The sequence below is a fragment of the Vollenhovia emeryi genome, unplaced genomic scaffold (genome assembly GCF_000949405.1).
Source record: "Vollenhovia emeryi isolate VEMERY1.0 unplaced genomic scaffold, V.emery_V1.0 DF939227.1, whole genome shotgun sequence".
NCBI lineage: Eukaryota > Metazoa > Arthropoda > Insecta > Hymenoptera > Formicidae > Vollenhovia > Vollenhovia emeryi.
The window spans coordinates 398,490-416,518 of NW_011967139.1; the positions used below are offsets into that span (position 1 = coordinate 398,490).

The following is an 18,029-nucleotide window of genomic DNA, read 5'->3' on the forward strand; positions in this document are numbered from 1 at the left end:
GCAAATACTACGCACTTTTCTCTCAGTGTAAGGAACCAGAGATGTCAGAAATCAGATTAAAAAATTCCACGATGAACGTACCTTGTAAACGAAACTTTTAGGTGGCGAATTTTCCGGCAAGAACGCTTCGTAGACACTCTGATTGAAGATCGGAGAATTGTCATTGATGTCGGAGACATTGACCGTTAAGGTGGCTACCACTTGCTTCGGCTCGAATCCCAGGTCCGTGGCGGTGATGTTGAGCCGGTATCCCTGCACCAAGTCGTAGTCGAGGGGCTCGAGTATGGTGACCGCGCCGGTGATGGCGTGAACGAAGAATTTCTTCTTCTCGTTGCCGGCCGAGATCCTGTAGCGGATCATGCCGTTAGGCCCGCTGTCGCCGTCCTCGGCGCTCACCGTCAGAATCGTGGTGTTGGCCGGCTCGTTTTCCGGTACTCTGACCTGGTAGCTGACGGCAGCGAAGGTGGGCGCGTGTTTGTTCTCGCCGGAGATGACGAGAGTCAGCAGGACCTCGTCCTGCTGCCGCGGCACGCCCTTGTCGGTGGCGTGCACTCTCAGCAGCAACACGGTGCCAACGGGAAAGCCGTTGAGATTCCTACGCACGTAAACCCAGCCAGATCGCTCCTCAATGGCAAACAGCTCGATCGTGTCGTTCATTCTCTGCATCGAATAAGTGACCTCCGCGTTCACGCCGAAGTCGGCGTCGTCGCGGGCGATCAGCTGAATAATACGCTTGCCCACCCCATAATTCACTGGCACCGGCGACAGATAAGACCTCTGCTCGAAGCGAGGCGCGTTGTTGTTGGCGTCCACCACGCTCACGTGTACCACTGCCCTCGAGGACATCGGCGGCTTGCCGTTATCGGTGGCGACCACCGTCAGCGAGTACAGATTCTCCGGTGAGGACGGCCGATGCGTGTGCTTGTAACGTAGGATACGCTTGCTGAAGACGTCGCCGGTCGCCGGATCGACGGTGAAGAGATCGGACGGTTGCAGCAGGCTGTAAGATATAACGGAGTTCGGTCCCTGCTTGTCGCGATCGGTAGCCAGGACTGTGCCGACGTGTGCCACCCGCGGCTGGAGCTCGGGGAAATGGAAATGGTAGCTGTCTTCGTCGAACTCGGGCGCGTTGTCGTTTTGGTCCTGAATGGTAATCGTCAGGGGAGTCTCTGCTTGCCATGCGCGGTCTGCTACCACGACCTATAACGAAGTAGTAGGAAACATTAGTAGAAAAGAGAGAAAGTTTTGATCTGATACAATAAGCGAAGCAAATGTTTAAGAGAACTACAACTGCAATATATATTTCAAGAAATGTGTGTCGCGCGTTTAAAATATCACTTCTTTTAAAGATGCTTTTCTTCCCTCACATCTAAAAGTGTCTAAAACTTGAAAAGCTTTTGAAACTCTTAAATTCCGTTGTTTATATCTCCAAGTACTTTCTTTAAACCTTCTGTGTTGCTTTTCGCGAGCTCAAATGCAATCCCTTCGATTTGATAAAGATGCAGCGTTACAAATCTGCGTCAATATATAATATTGAAAATTATAATAAATATCCTACCTTCAGTAGATACTCGTCCTGCTCCTCTCTGTCGAGCTGCCCGGCCACGGTCACGTTTCCGCTTAGAGCGTCGATGGCAAACTTCTTTCCTGGATTGTCGGTGAAGCTGTAACTGACGTTCGCATTCTGGCCGATGTCCAAGTCGCTGCTGGTTATGCGTATAACGAACGTGCCAATTTCCACGTTCTCCGTTACGTTGACGCTAAACAGTCGCGTGAAGTGCGGCGGATTGTCGTTCTTGTCCAGAACGGTAACCAGCACCGTCGCGGTACCGGTTAGTCGGGGATGACCTTGATCTCTGGCTTCCACGATCAGCTCGTAAGACGCAATCTGAAGGAATTCCAAGCGTGAATTTAATTAAATGGCATTAATTGTCAGAATCTTTAGATAGAATTGGTTCGAAATAATTCCCGGTGAGAAATGATTCATCGATCGATGTCGAAACATGTCGAATCGACTTCAATTTGACTTGATCGACGAATCGTTTCTTGCTGGGTTATAACTGGCTTTGAATATTGCAATGAATTGAAAGTTATGGATGTAATATCTCTACCTCTTCACGGTCCAACTTGGCATTGCTCTCGATCTGCCCAGTGTTGCTGTCAATGATGAAGGACTCGGAGAAGTCGTCGATTAGATGATAAGTGATCTGGCCGTTCTCGCCGGAATCGCGATCTTTCGCAGATACCTTGCCGACAAACAATGGCGGATACTCCTCCTCCATCACGGTCGCGTTGTAAATTGCCGCTTCCATAACCGGTGCGTTATCGTTGGCATCCGTGACGTTCACCAGGAGTTGGAGAACGCTGCGCAGCGCAGGCGTGTCCGAATCGCAAACTTCAATCCAGGCCTCGTAGTGCGGAGCCGTCTCATAATCAAAGCCAGAGGCAACCACGACCTGGAGGAGAATTGTAATAATTAAATATCGTGCGAAATAATAATGCAAATAATTTTTCAAATAATGAACAACTATTGCGAACGCAAACAAAAAAGGCCCAGTCAGCAAAATGTTAGCAGATTGACATCAGATTGGCCATCTGTGTCCGCATTTGGCTTTAGTTTTGGCAAGAGAGTCTGTAAAACATACGCTGTCAACAGATTGTCAGCAGAAACCGAGCAGGTCCAGTTATGTGAGCAGATTTGTCGTATTTCTGCTGACATGCTGGCAACGTGTCGAACGTATCAGTTCCTGTATACAATCTGCAGTCTTTCTGCCTTCAAAATTCGTAGTGGGCGTTTAAAGAAATCTGTTCTGGCAGTTTGGCTATCTAGGTGTTAATAAAACTTTCGTTTTTTGAAAACGGGGTACCGTTTTCAAAAAATACCATCTCCCGCTCGAAAGAGAGAGAGAGAAAGGGAGAGCTAAATAAATAAAATGAAAATATCTGACCTCTCCAGTGTGAGACTCGATCCTCAAGGCATCCCCAACGTTTCCGCCAGCCATGCCGTAGATCAAGTTGCTCGCCGGTCCGGTTTTCGGTGTGGTGGCACTCAGCTTGGTGATCATCCTACCCTCAGACACGTCCTCGGACAGCACGAACATCGTGTTGACGTTCGATTGAAAGCTGGGGAACAGCTGCCGTTCCCACAAGTGGATCACCAGGTCGGCGGTAACGTACTGGGGCTCGACACCGCAGTCCGACGCCTGTACCTGCAACTGATAGGTGGTCTGGTCGCCGATCAGTTCCTGGGTAGCGCGGATCACGCCGTTGTTAAGATCAATGGTGAATCGATCGGCGTCCTTGCCGTGCAGCCGGTAGACGATCCGCGAGTTCTCGCCGTCGTCGTCGTCGCTGGCTTTCGCGCCGAAGACGAAGTCGCCTGTAAAAAAAAAGAGAAAAAAAATCATCAGCATTCTGGTTCGCGGCTATCTAATTAGCGGTATGCAGAACCATTCTGCGGTGGTTCTTCCTTTCGTCGGTAATTAACGCATTTAATTAACGCACTTGATATTGCCGCCGATTCTCATTACCTGGCTCGGTCGCGCTTGGAACGTAGGCTGTGTATCGGGGACTGGAGAAGCGGGGCGCGTTGTCGTTCATGTCCGTCACGTAAATCGTCAGATTGACGGCGGAGGCACGCGGCTCCGTCGGGCTCGAGTCCCTGGCCACCAGGGTCAGGTAATACACGGCAGTCTGCTCGCGGTCCAACGGCATTGTGGTGAACACCTCGCCCGTGTCGGGGTCAGCGGAAAACCGCTCCACTTTGTCCCCAAGTAGATTGTAACTGTTTTGAAAACGTAATAAAAACTACGTTGTAAAATACATTATCAATAAAATTGATCCAGTCGCGCTCGGTAAGTGCAGATTATTATTTTGCTACCATTGGTTCGAAGTAAACCCTAGTAGCATTGGCTAAACATTGGCTAAACATGGGCCTAATGTCGGTTGTATTATAATAGAAACGCATTAGCCGATATTGTCCAACGCGTAAGGCCACTATTGGCCATGGAATAAATGTAAATATTGCACAACAATAATTATATAATATTGGATTTATATTGGAAGTGCATTGGCCAATATTTAACAATGTAATAAGAATATTGCCCTAAAATTGATACAATATTAGGCAAATATCGTAGCTAATCATTCGCTAAAAATATTTTGCTGCCATAACTGTAAATTTCTGAAGCACAGCAAACGGTTTGCTGTTGCACCTGATACAATAGGCATAGTAGCAATTAATATTTAGCTATCACAACTAAATATCAGCTGTCCATATTTTACAACTGAAATTTAGCTGCCACACGCAGTTTTTAGCTACGGTAGCTACACTTTTCTTTCCGTGAAATAAGAGAAGGCGTCTATCTCTCAATGTTTTACATTATTTCCTAATATTGTGTCAATAAATTGGGCTATTAGGGAATCTACGGGGTAAACCTATTTACAAGCTCTTACAATTAGTTTTGATTCCTGATCACAAAAATCTCGCGTGAAGAAGATAAAAACCATAAATTTCTTATTTAAAATTAGAGAGAACTCCCTAGTAACTTGAACATTACTTAGAATTACATATACAATGCAGAGAACTGCGTATCCGAATAACACTTTAATTCAAAATGGCGAATTTCTTCCGGAAGAAACTTTCTTTCAAAATCTGCGCGACTCACCGTCTCGCATGCCAAGTCCCATACAGCACAGAAAGTTAAAATAATGTTGCTGAAACAATGTTGAATGTTGAAGTATATATCTTTTTTACGTTGAATCTAGATTAATGCTTGTACTTTAATTCTTTATATTTCTGCAACGTTAAAACAATCTTGAACAAATTATTACTTTTTGACACTCAAATAGATACTTAAAAATGTATAATTATGAAATGCATATATATATATATATATAATATTTTTGCAACGGTGAGAAATTTTCTGAGCTAAGATTGGATTATTTTTTTAGTGGAATAATTAAATTTCAGCACTTCCAGCAGTTGTAAAAATATTCTGCTAAACGCGACCAATGTTAACTCAAAATTCAACAATGTTTTCCGAATGTTGAATTGTAACGTTTACAAGACATGACAATTCAGCGGACATTAGACGTTTTTGCAATATCTTTTCAACGTCGAATCTACAGTTCGTAACATTGACGCAATGTTGCAATGGAACGTTTCTGAGATGTTAATACAACATTTGTGCGCTGTGTGGGGGTAAAAAATGCATTTGCAATTGCGATTACGCGACACCGGCGACGAGGACTGCCTACCTTATTTTCGCGTTGAATCCGTCGTCCTTGTCCGTGGCGTGCGGCTTGGTGATCCAAGTCCCGGCGGGCGCGTTCTCCACCACGGTGGCCTTGTAGTCCTGCCGCGCGAACTCGGGGCTGTGATCGTTCACGTCGAGGACGACGATCCTGACGATGCCCGATCCGGTGAGAGGCGGCGAGCCTGCGAACACGCGGAGAAACGCGATGCGAAACTTCAGTCGTGTTCTCGTTGGGCGGCCATAAAGACACAACCGCGGTCGCACCGACGCCCCGTACTCTAGCTCGGCTCTTTTTCCTATTTTTTATTATTTATTCCCCCCCCCTTTTTTTGCGCTTTTATTGCTATCTCGCGAACCGTAACGCCGCGCGACCGTAGTTGGGTCAGTGGCGCGATTATTCCGCTGAATTTACGGCCCGCCTCTCGCGGCTCGTTTATGACGGTTTAAATCGGTCCAAACGGAAGGTAAACCGGGGCCATAATTTTAACAGAATATTATTGTGGGGTCCGCGTCGCCCGCGAGACGCCGTAAAGTGATTTAGAACTTGCTCGTGCCCGCCGTGGAATATATTTACTTTTGACCGGCGAATCGTTGCCTCCCTTTCGGCCGATCGTTGCGAAATTACTCGGAACAAAGATAAAGTGCGCGCGCTCGACGGAGCAGAAGCCCACTGATATCGTTTATTTCATTTTGCATCGAAATGTACTTTACATTTCTAAGTGCGAGTCGACTAACAATTATTGATTGCGCTCATTGTAAAACTGCTTCATTCGTCTGCAGACGGCTTGGGAAGTGGGAGTTAACTTTGATAAACTTTCTCAACAATTTTGCTAAAGAAACTCAACTCTATCCCGCGAGTCTCTCGAAACACCGCTTCCTAAACTTTCCTAGGTCAGTTAATTCGGTACATCCAACGAGAGCCTAATCGTTGCTTCCTCGAGAGCCGCTTCTGAAAATCACAGGGTCGGTTCGCGGAGGTAATTGGAGTCGTGAGGAAAGGCGACTTTTCTGGATCGCGGAAGTGCGCGCGGCGGCTGAATAATGGCCGGCAATACGCGGGGGTAATTTAGACGTGACACACGCGTTCACCGAGCGGTGCCCATTGTGCTACCCGCTTATGATTTACGGATTGGGCTACCCCAAGTAACGACGTTAGTGCGCGCGGAAAAGTCTCGCCGCGGCTTAATTGCGCCGCCTAAAACGCACCATTACTCTCCAGCGGGACTGAAGGGGGAGAGGGCCGATTTCTCTGATTGCGCGCGGGGTATATACGCGGCACATGTACTAGTATATGTACGCCACTTATGTGCACGGCGAGCGTTGGCGTAGCCCAGGGCCACGCGCCTGCACGAACGTACACCGTTCAATCACGCGGAGAGTTCCCGTCGAGGGATAAGACAAAGCAGGAGAGAGAGAGGGGGGGGGGGGAGGGGGGTAGGAGGGAGAGAGAGGAAGAGACGGAGGCTGAGACTGAAACTGTATTTATCATGTTCTAGGTAAATATCCCGTAAGAGTACAGATTGGATATACAGACTGTGTCAAAAGTCTCGCGTTTTCTTGTGGCTGCAGATTCTCCCTCGACTTGCCTGGGAAAATATCCGACGGCGACGGAGATAAGGATTAAAACTACGCGTGAAATTTATAATATCGAACTAATCGATGTTTACAAGGCTCGCGCGCGAGAGACACCAATTCGAAGGAAATAAGGACCAAGCCGTGGCGGGACGTTAGTGTCTAAACAATTCTTGCTCTCAGTTTATTGCGAAAAATATTACCTCACCCAGGGTTTGAACCTGGACCTGCCACTAGAGACGCCCGCCTAGTGAGTCCAGGTTCGTAATATTTAAATATTTTTCGCAGTAGATTCAAAATAAGAATTATTTAGACACCAACATCCTGCCACGGCTCTTTAGTCCTTCCTTCGAATTTGTGTTTGTAATATCGTGAACAGAGAACGTGGAAAAAAATAGTAAGGTAGATAAGTCTGGCAAGAGCCGATTCGCCACGACCCCTTTGTAAAAGGTACGTTTGAGGAAGGTATAATAAGTAAAATATTGCGAATTAATCTAGGCAATAATTTCAATTTTCCGCACGACAGTATTTGCAAATCCACGATAAGAAATGAAACATTGCATGGAGGTCCAATAATTGTATCCGTAGTCAATAGCGAAAGATAATTTTCATTTCTTCTAATTTTACCGCCGTTGTTTCGTGACAAATGGATTATTGGCTTTGCGCGGGCTAAGTATTCAGTTTACCTCTTGAAATTAACCGTCTACCTCGAAGTAACGATAAAAATTTGATGGAAGGGGATATTTGAAAATAATAAAATACAATTACATTTGTGGGACTAATAAAAGTAAGAGGGCGGAAGAAATGGGAGGAAGAAGGAAGAAAAGGAATGAGACACGCGGCAGTGTAACAATTGCAGCGCACAATGACGCGATGAACGCGCGTTCCCAGGGATTCAGAGTCAGGAGAGATGGCCCACTTTGCATAACGAGTAATCCCATAATTTGCTTACTGCTTGCTAATGACAGTAATGAAGGAACTCACTCGTCACGCCGATTTCCACTGAGCGGGATTTTCAGCCCGGCCGATCGGGATTATCGATTTTTAGGGAACCTTCAGGTATCACGAGTACGAGAAAGAGAGTACAAGACGTTCGCGCATACTGTAGTTTCCTTTACGAGTGTCCTTATCGAAATGGTGTTAGGGAATAATTATCGGAGCGTCAGTTGGCCGTGTGTGCCGTTCGTTGTGCACATTTTTTAATTATAAAAAGAGAAAAGCAGACAGGCAAATCATCGTATCTCTCAATAAGAAGCGAATAGAAGCGAGACATCCTGTTTATGTGCGAGCAGATGCTGAAGGGGTCGCAAGGCCCCACATTCGTCCCGACAATGCGCGCCGCGCAAGACAAAAATATGTGCCCCGAGATGCCAGAGTACGCTGGCGCGCGAGCGCGTGACAACGCTCGGCGGTGTATGTGAATAAAGTGGAATATAATGTGCCGGAGAGGGGTAGGAGGGCACTATTCAAAAGAGAGACGCACGGCTCTCTTTCTCACTACGGAGTACGAGGAGGGGGGGTCGTGGGGCCCGAAACGCGCGCGGGGCCTCACGACCGAATGGAACGGGCGGGCGAGGGGGAGAGGACGGCACGGACGCGATAGCGAGGTGTAGCGAGGAACGAAGCGTGCGGGAGAGAGGGGGGAGGAAGGGGGCCTAAGGCCCGCGGTCGAACGGGAGGACCGGAGGGAGGAATGGCAAAGGAGCAGGAGGAGACGAAGGAGGGAGGAGAGGACAGTGCCAGCGCCGAGGCAGACAGGGAGGAAGGCATTCGAGGCCGATTATCATAATCGCGCGTCATAACTCTGCGGGCTTGTCTACCTTACCGGGGACCGATTGGGCCATCGAGCCACCGCGACCGGGGGCGGGACGGGTGGAGGGGAGGGCGGGGAAGGGGGTGAAGACCGGGGGTGGGGGGAGGACCGGGGGAGGACTACCGGCTTCTAAGAGGAAGCGAGGAGAAAAAAAAAGGAAGGTTTAAGAGGGAGGAACTGCCCACCGCTTAAAGAATCTCATCGAACAACCCACAAATTTATATCCAATTTGTATATTACCGCTCATTACTTAAACCCACCGCGTACATCGTCTTCTATCGTTTCTCGTCTATGTGCCAGCGTCCGCTGCTGGCAGTATTGACATTTCGCCGGGTCGCTTGATGGACGACTGGTGGCATGGTTTGCATAAGGAATCACCACGAATCGATCGCGGGCATAATTCCGCGAGCGTTTAGGCCAATTTCAGAATAACTAGAAATAACAGTGATCGCACCAGTCGTAAAGCCGATTGATAGCCAACCGAATGACTCTCTTTAAGCGTACAGTAAAGGGGAATTCCTAAGCACGGATCTCGATTTGCAATGTTACGATAATAGCAATCAAAGTATGAAAATATAGAGGACAAATTTTACGAAAGTTATACATATTGGGCAAATTTGTAAATATCAGTCTTCGAAGGAAAGAAAGAAAAGGAAAATGGGATTAAGAAGAAGAGATTGTCTACAGCGTTCAAACAATCTTTCTCAGCGTAAATTACAAATTTACATTCCAATAACTTTAGCTATTTTTTTGTTCGTTCGGCCACACTATCTCGGTTGCGCCGATCCAGGTTTAATTAAATGCTTTGTTCGCACTAATTCGCAACCAGTTTTACACGGACCGGTCGCAGCGAAGTGGATCGTAAAAATAATCCCTGCCAGAGAATAAGGGGGTTATCTTTTCAATGTCGATAGATTGTACGATAGGTTGTACGGGATTTACGCCTATTTAGTAGTTTATCTGCGACAAGGATCCTGGAAGGTACGCGCGTATCCTTATTATACGCGCGATCTTCTTTCGTGCTGATTTTGCGCCACTGAACTAAATTTGCTTTCAGCAAGCGAACGGAACGAGCGCAAGACGCGCAAATATTCTGTATGCAATATAACATTTTGCAACAGAAAAAATTATTTGACCACTTTAAACTGGCCAAGTGGTTAATTTAATTACTCACTCACTCCAACGTTTCGGCCGTCCGGATTGTGGAAACGTTGGAGTGAGTCATTAAATAAACCACTTGGCCAGCTTAAAGTCGTCAAATAATTTTTTCTATCGTTAATCAACTACTGGCGACAATAGGATTCTCTCTTGTCACAACATTTTAAGTACATTTTTGCAGTTCCGCAACTCAATATAGCAAATTAACGAGAATATATTTTATATGTAGGAATCTGCACTTTAATTAGAATTGTATTAAAAATTAACTTTCATTTATTTTAATTTTCATTCATTCTAACAACACGACGTTTTCAATGTAGTTATGTAGTATTCAACGTGAAATAGCGCTCCCAGATTATTTTTGCAATAACGTTTCTTTCAATTGTTTACTTTAATTGTAATCAGAGAGTAAGCACAGCTCTCTCGACAGGTGACTTTTACTACGCGATAAACATTTCTAACAAGTATCGTACGTTATTAATTGTTCGTTAATCCCCGTAACTTACTGGGCAGTTTTACTTATCTAAATATGTATATGACCAGGTCACAACATTCCAGCGGTAACGTTTCTGTAATATAACTGGAATGTTGCAATATAATGTAAACGTTGCTGGGATATAGTTGGAATGTTGCGATGTTACTGCAATATTGCTTAAACGTTCTACGTTCAATGGGCTATTTAATAGATGCTGAGTCACTTACCAGTATCCATAGCCACTAGAGTGAGCGTGTATTCGGGCACCAACTCCCTATCCAACGGACGGAGGAGCGATATATCGCCGGTGCTCGCGTTTATGCGGAACAGGTCCGTGTCGCCCTCCTTGAGGAAGTACCTCACCTGGTCGTTGTACGGTGGAGTGTCCGCGTCGTACGCTTTAACCTTTTAGCGGGCATACAAAATTCGACATTTCTCATTTGCTAAGACACGCCCCATTCGCGTGTACGACGGGATAAAATTTCGACTCGCGTAGCTGCAATTGGGATCTAAATATTTTTAATTATTACTTTCAAACCATAAATATCTATTTCTTTCTACAAATATCTAGGACTTTTATGCGACGTTCGAACACTCAGGATACTCCGAAGGCTTTCATTCGCTGCAGTATTACCTGTATCACGAAACCGCCACTTGGAGGCACCATGTTCTCCATAACGTGCGCCAGATACGGCGAATCGAGGAAGATCGGCGCGTTGTCGTTGATGTCGAGCACGGTGATGGTGACCTGAGCCGTGTCATCGCGCGGCTCCTTCCCGACTTCCGCCGCGCAATCCTCGCTGCGGATTGTCAGGTCGTACCGGGACTCGCGCTCGAAGTTCAGATTCTTCGCCACCCGGATCACGCCGCCATCCTCCGAGATCGTGAAGTCCCGATTGTCGTCCCCCATCGAAATGCTGTATCGCACCCTGCCGTTCGCACCCTCGTCGCGATCCATCGCCGAAACCTGAGGCCGAAGCAATGAGAAAGGAATGAATTAATATTGAGAGAGAAAGAGAGCTATATTTTTATTGAAGAAATCTTCTCTTTTCCCATCCCACCCGCTTAACTCTCCTAAAGCTTTAGGAGCGTGCAATCTCACTGACCTGCAGCACACTGGCGCCGATGCTGGCGTTCTCGGCGATGGTGGCGAAGTACTGCCTGGGTTCGAACACCGGCGAGTTGTCGTTTTCATCCAGCACCGTAACGGAGACGATGGTCGTCGACGATCTGGGCGGTTCGCCGCGATCTTTGGCGGTGACTTCCAGGGTGTAGTTGGATCTTTGCTCGCGGTCCAGCGGCCCGGAGACACGCAGCAGCCCGTCCACCGGGCCAAGGGTGAACGGTAAATTAGCGTCATCCCTCAGCGAGTACTCGACGTAACCGTTCCGACCCTCGTCCCGGTCGATGGCTTTTATTGCCATCACCACCGAGTTACTCGGCGCGTTCTCGATTATCGATATCTTTGTGGGCGATATGAATTCCGGCGACATGTCATTCACGTCCAGCAGCACCACTGTCACCTGCGAGGTCGACAAGGTACGTTGTTGCAAAATTCAAGAAAAGAGGGATAATTGTCCACGTGACTGCAGTTCAATGAATAATTGTAATTTAAATACCAGAGATTTTTACCGAACGTCATCAAATTCAAATGTACAGATATCTAATACCCGTATTCATAGTCCTTCCTTGAGGAGTAAGGATTCCTTGTTCCTTATTCCACGTTTCATAGACCTTCCTTGAGCAAACAGGGAGCCTTATTGGCTCCCTTACCTCAAGGGAGGTTGCGAGCTTTCTTGAGGCGGCGATCGCAGCCTTATTAGCAAACGAGAAACGCCGATGAGATACGACATCGTTGGATGATATCAAATCATTATACAGATTAAAAGGATCGGGGATTGACATTGTACTTATTGAGTTTATGTACGGCTTGGCCGTGGTACGTACATTGTTACGTTGGTTGAAAGAGTACAGTCCGTTTCACGCATGATACGCATAATGCTTCATTTATCCTTGTTGCTCACCTAATATTAAATAAGAATAATGTTGCATCATGCGCACAACGGACGCAAAATGCAAGAAATCGGCCAGTGACAGTCGATCATTCTTCTCATACTTCACCGTGATTGGTCGATCTTTTGCGTTGCGACCTAGCGTCTTGCGTTTATTGTAGAAATTAAGAGGGGTCGTAGCGTCGAAGTCAGTTGAAGTAGAAATTTAGATTATTAATTGTACTCTGAACAGTGACATCAATCGTAAATTACCAAAAGTTCCTAGAGAACAAGCTCCTTCTAGAAGGAGACCTTGAGGTCTCCTTCTCATTATGAAACAAGGCGGCCTTGGAGATTCAAGGAATCCTTCATGGAGGCTTCCTCCGTCCTTAAGATAAGGAAGGACTATGAATACGGGTATAAGAGTCAACCAGTGGATTACCACTGCCCAGATAGCACACACAGTTCTATGAACTGACATCGTTTCTACTAATCATTTCTCACTGGTTACTCTCAACAAGTTTCGTAGCGCATACACCACCGATGGCTCACGCTGAACTTCCCACTTAGGCCGTCTAATACTTTTTATCAAGTAGTTATCGCACGGTGTACCACGGATGACCACGAATAACTTATTGCGCAAAACTGGTGCAGCGCGACACACGATAAGAGGCTTCAGAAATTTGTCCAAACTTCCCCATTCATCAACGAAAGTCACAGAAAGATCCTCCGGGTTTTCGAGGGTTCACCAACCTGTACTGTGGAGGACAGCTGCCGCGCCGGCGGTAGTGGACTGTCAGTGGCGCTCAGCATCAGATTGTAGATCGGCTTCCGCTCGCGGTCGAGCGGCCGACGCGTGAAGAGGGTGCCGTTGTGGGCCACCCCGAAGTCGCCGCCCTCGTCGCCCCCGACGACGGCGTAAACGACCCTGCCGTTGTCGCCGGAGTCCAGGTCCTGGGCGGTCACGGTGAGCACGGGCGTGCCGATGGTCGCGTTCTCCACGATGTCGGCCGCGTGCGGCCCGGTCTCGAAGATCGGCGCGTTGTCATTCAGGTCGACCACGTTGCAGTACACCGTCACGGTGGACGACAGCACCGGCATACCGCCATCCGTCGCTTGCACGACGAGGATGTAGTGCTGCACCTATAGGTAACGCAAGGTGAAGCGGTCAAACGAGTCTAGATTTAATTATACGAAGTGCATAAAGCGCGCGGGTCTTCTTGAATTGATTGCATCGCTTATACAGGCTTGTTACATGATGCGAAAGTAAATCCTGCGTAAATTGACTGCTTTCGGCACGTAGGAGCTGCGAGGGAACTAACTCTCGTCGACCATGACGAATCGCCCTGTAACAGGTCCTTTTAAGAGCCGCACTTAACCGTTTTGCAAGGACTAAAATGTGAGTTTCGGCGCGGCCGGCACCGTGCTATTTCTTTGTTTCCGACGCGTTTCGCATACACACGCGCGTACGCGTGTATAGTTCACGGCTCCGTAATGACGTTGGCGTGTATCTGAAAGGGCATTACGTTGATGAGGGGTTCTATAAGCTACCCTTATCCCGTACCTCTCGCTTACGCTTTCCCTTCTTTCATCTTTCGTTTTCTTCTCAATAGAAGCTGCACCAACACGCATCCACTCTGCTGTAAGACGCAAAACAGTGGCGTAGCCAACGATTGGCACAAAAATAAGCGTCAGTCGTATTCTTACGCGGAGAGAATTTTCTCTTCAAATTTATCCTGAAAATCGCGCGATCGTGGGAGACAACACGGCATGTCAATTGGAGCACAATGGCAAATGGCAGAGTTTCGTGCGACTTCGTATGCGAGCGAAAGCTATCAATTTTACTGGTAAATAAAAGCGCCTGATAGACAATATCGGTTCTATCTGAAGAATCAACGTCTTTCCTTCGAAGCTAACCGGGATAGAACAACTATTCCACACTCTCCCGCGTGTTCGCAACCAATTCCCTCCCTCGTGCCCCGTTTGGGAGACCGCGGTGCAGATGCTTTCCCGCATCTCCGTGGAATTTCAGGACCTCGGTTACGCTACTGACTACTAGTCGATGAGTGCGTACGTTCCCGAAAGTATGGCTAAGTATGGCTTGTCTCCGAAATGTAGCACCGGGAGAGGCCGCCATTAAAGACTGTCTGTTCATCGATCTGTCCGACTGTTATAGCGTTAAACCCTAAATTCTAGCGTTGCCCTACGCTCCGGGTAATATAATAGGTGCGCTCCCCGATCCTTGAATGTAGAGGCGTGTTCGTGGTTATAATCGCTGCCCGGGGCACCCGGCGCGTTTTAACGCTACACGCGTGCGTATTTCAGTTCCGAGAGGCCGATCCGAACGGAACCTCCGTCCCGGCGGGATGGCCGCCGTTAACCCCTTCGCGTCCAGCGACCGTTATGATGGACATATCTACAGCGATGTGTAAACACGTGGCTTCAGAATCATCCGGCATTATCGTTCCAGTTCGTGAGCATGCCCTGGTTCATGACTGCGATCGTTTAATAGTGTCTTTTTATATGGAATAATAAATAGAGGACGGGCAAGTCACCGGCCGTGTGTGTACGTAGGGAGAGAATCGTTGAGAGAAGAGGAAACCGGAGTCCTTCGGCGCTCAAAGGCCTCGGCACGCCCGCGACGTTTCGGGACGAGAGTCCGCGCGGATGACGCCGAAATTAAATATGTCGTAAAATTTCTCACGGACTATTTATAATCGCGAGAGGAAGCGGCTCATGAGAAATTCAGATCCGTCTGTTAATAAATAAGGACCCGATCCGGGAGGGCTGAAGTCTCGCGTGACACGCTCGTAATCGTCATCGACGATATCTTCATTCGCGTCACCGCCCCGCCGAAGGCCGAGCGCCGAAGGTGGCTGCGCGGAGCCGTGGAATTCCACGCGGATTCATCAGCTATTCATAATCGCGGGGAGACGATTCATGTTGAAATTTAAATTTCCCTCGGTATAAATAAGGATCCAATACCGCGCGGCGACGTGCGAGAGATTCATTCAGAGTTCGATCGTTCACGCGGTAAAAAATAGCTGTTCAAATGTCAAAATTTTCTTGTGTTACCAAGCTTTGATTCTTACCTCAATGTAAAATTAACATAAAACATACACGTCATTATTTTCGTGACACTTTTATGTGTTACATTTATGTTAACATAATAACTCGACACTTTATGTATGTTACTTAAAAATGGAATATTATTTTCAGTTTCTTTTAACACAACTATTTCACAAAATCAACCAAAACCTGTAATATCGACATTGCTTAAAAATTATCTCAACTATTCTGATTTGTAACTGTTCGTCATTTGTCAAGAAGTAACTGACGTAATAAGTGTTATTTGTAAAAAAATGGTGACATTAACATTTTATTTTTTACTGTGTAAGAAAGGTATCGCCCGTGGATTATCGAAATTAAAATAATTTATATAATTCCCTTGTCGCATTTCTACTTCAAATCACGCGTAACATTCATTTCGACAGATCGCCGGAGAACGACCATAACTTAAACGCAATTGATAAATGTTGCTAACTCTCGTAGGAGACTCGTTGCGTAGGAAATGATCGCGTTACGAGGAGCCGCGCGAAGACACGCGGAACGTCCGCCTCGTTCGACTGATAATCTTCTTCTTCCGTAATATGGCGCTGGTCCTCGAGTCCAAGTGGACCAGCACTAACCAATAGTCGTGAAATATCTTCTCTAGGTTTTGCCTCGCGCTGCTTTTTAGCTGCTTGATTTCAAGGCACTATTAGTCGCCTCTTACTACACGGAAGGCTAGCCGGATGATCGTAAGCGGATCAACGCGCCGTTCGACTGACAATGATCGCGCCGAATGATTCGGAACAATAGATTGTTTTCGACCGAGGTGTTCACGGCGCTACGTCATTTCTTGGAGTTCAGCGCTCGGCGAAGCGATAGGTCGCCGTTCGATGGCTTAATTTACGTCAGAGTTGCTCGTTATCGAGCGTGATGGCGCGCAGACTCCCCTTCCGGTACCAACCTGCTCGTAGTCGAGGCTCGCGGTAAGCGTGAACACGCCGGTGCTCGGATTCAGCGAGAACACGTCGTTCGCCCAGTCGGAGATGAGCACGTAGCTCAGGTGGCTGTTGGGTCCCTCGGCGTCGGCGTCCGTCGCGACGACCTCGCCGACGCGGCTGCCCCTCGGCACGTTCTCCGGCACGTCGAACGAGTAGGCCGTGCTCTGGAAGGTCGGCGCGTTGTCGTTGGTGTCGGTGACCTGCGAACAACGGTTTTCCAGATTCTCTATTAGCACGATGTAACGATATGGAGCACGACTTGCTACAGTTACGTTTGCCTTTAGCATCTCCGCGTAGCCACGTGGAACGAAGGTACGGAATGAGAAACATTTGCGCAGAAAGAATATACCTGTTTACATGCAAATAAAAGAGGGACCATCGGACTTTTTTAATTTTCGCAAGAGATTTGTAAATGATTTTTTTTAAATTAGAGACGCTCGAGAGGAAGGTCCGGATTCAAACCTTGGCCGAGGTAAATTTTTCGCAACAAAATTAAAATCACTTAGACGCTAACACCCTGTCTTGACTCTTATATGTCCTTTGTTCCTTTGAATTGTGACTTCACGTCGCAATATCCGTTTTCCTGCACGGAGAGAATTTTCTCTTAAAATTTATCCTGAAAATCATGTAATCGTGGGACGAAATTTTACCATCTCCATTTTACCAGTAAAATGTGTACTAAGTATAATTGCTGGTAAAATGTACGGCAAAAATTTACAAAACCCTGATAGAGTTCAAAATGCCACGTCGCCCTACGATTTTCAGGGTAGATTTTAAGATAAAATTCTCTCCGCGTGCGCGTCCCACGAAAATCCTTTCGCTCGTGTCTAGCGTTTAAACCGTTCTACAAGGGCTAGGTGCCCACTTCCCTTCCGAGAATTCCTCCGCGTGAGCTTTTCTTCCTCCGAAGCCGTTTCAAAGGACGCACAGTGAGTTGCTTTCATTACGCGCGTCCCCGCGCGCCTTTCAGCCCCTCGCGTTTATATAATAATAAAAGCGGCAGAGAGGATTTTACCGCGCGGGCACCTCTCGCCTCTTAATAGACCCGGAAGCCGGGTACCCGCGCGATCTTAAAATAAACACTCGGTGAATAAAATCGGCTGGAATGGCCGCGCACTCGACGTCATTCTTGGATAAACACGCCGCCACCGGAAACATTCGCGCCGCGCTCACTCCGTTCGCCTTCGAATTATTGTGCTACCTCTCGCTCTCCCTCGCGCGCGGTAGTCCCGGCGCGGCGCGAGAAAACATTCTCAGGGCCCCGCAGGCTATTTATCCATGTAACAATGCGCTCATTGTGATCGATCGTCGCGGGGCAGCGGCTGAAATGCGCGCGATGGAAAAAGACGGCCCTCTCTCGATCGAAGGCGAGAATAAATAGCGCCGGTAAACATCATTTTCATCGCGCGTAACGCACTCTTTAAACGTTCCTTCGCCCGTTTTCGCGGCTGTATTTTTCCGTGTCGATAAAGAGATTAATTTACGTACGTATAAAGGCATCCACGATGCTAGAACTTGGTTCAACCCAGTGAGAAATGATTCGTCGATCGATGTCGAAACGATGTCGAATTGACGTCAATTTGACGGTATCGATGTCAATTCGACATCGTTTTGACATCGATCGACGAATCGTTTCTCACTGGGAAGTTCTAGTTTCGAGAAACGTATTCCGAGTCGAAATTTTGGCCCTAAGTTGAACATTTGATTCTATTA

At 47.4% G+C, this 18,029-nt stretch overlaps 1 protein-coding gene across 1 annotated transcript in view; it reads right to left on the minus strand.

Moving 5' to 3' along the window:
- The window catches only part of LOC105560608 (cadherin-related tumor suppressor), a 121,815-nt gene that overhangs the window by 9,835 nt on the left and 93,951 nt on the right, over positions 1-18,029 (minus strand). Inside the window, 11 exon segments of the mRNA XM_012009855.1 lie at positions 82-1,200; positions 1,559-1,888; positions 2,112-2,456; positions 2,949-3,379; positions 3,531-3,784; positions 5,260-5,440; positions 10,504-10,681; positions 10,911-11,243; positions 11,383-11,939; positions 13,062-13,410; positions 16,280-16,516. Of these exon segments, the coding sequence (XP_011865245.1) occupies positions 82-1,200; positions 1,559-1,888; positions 2,112-2,456; positions 2,949-3,379; positions 3,531-3,784; positions 5,260-5,440; positions 10,504-10,681; positions 10,911-11,243; positions 11,383-11,939; positions 13,062-13,410; positions 16,280-16,516 (4,314 nt within the window).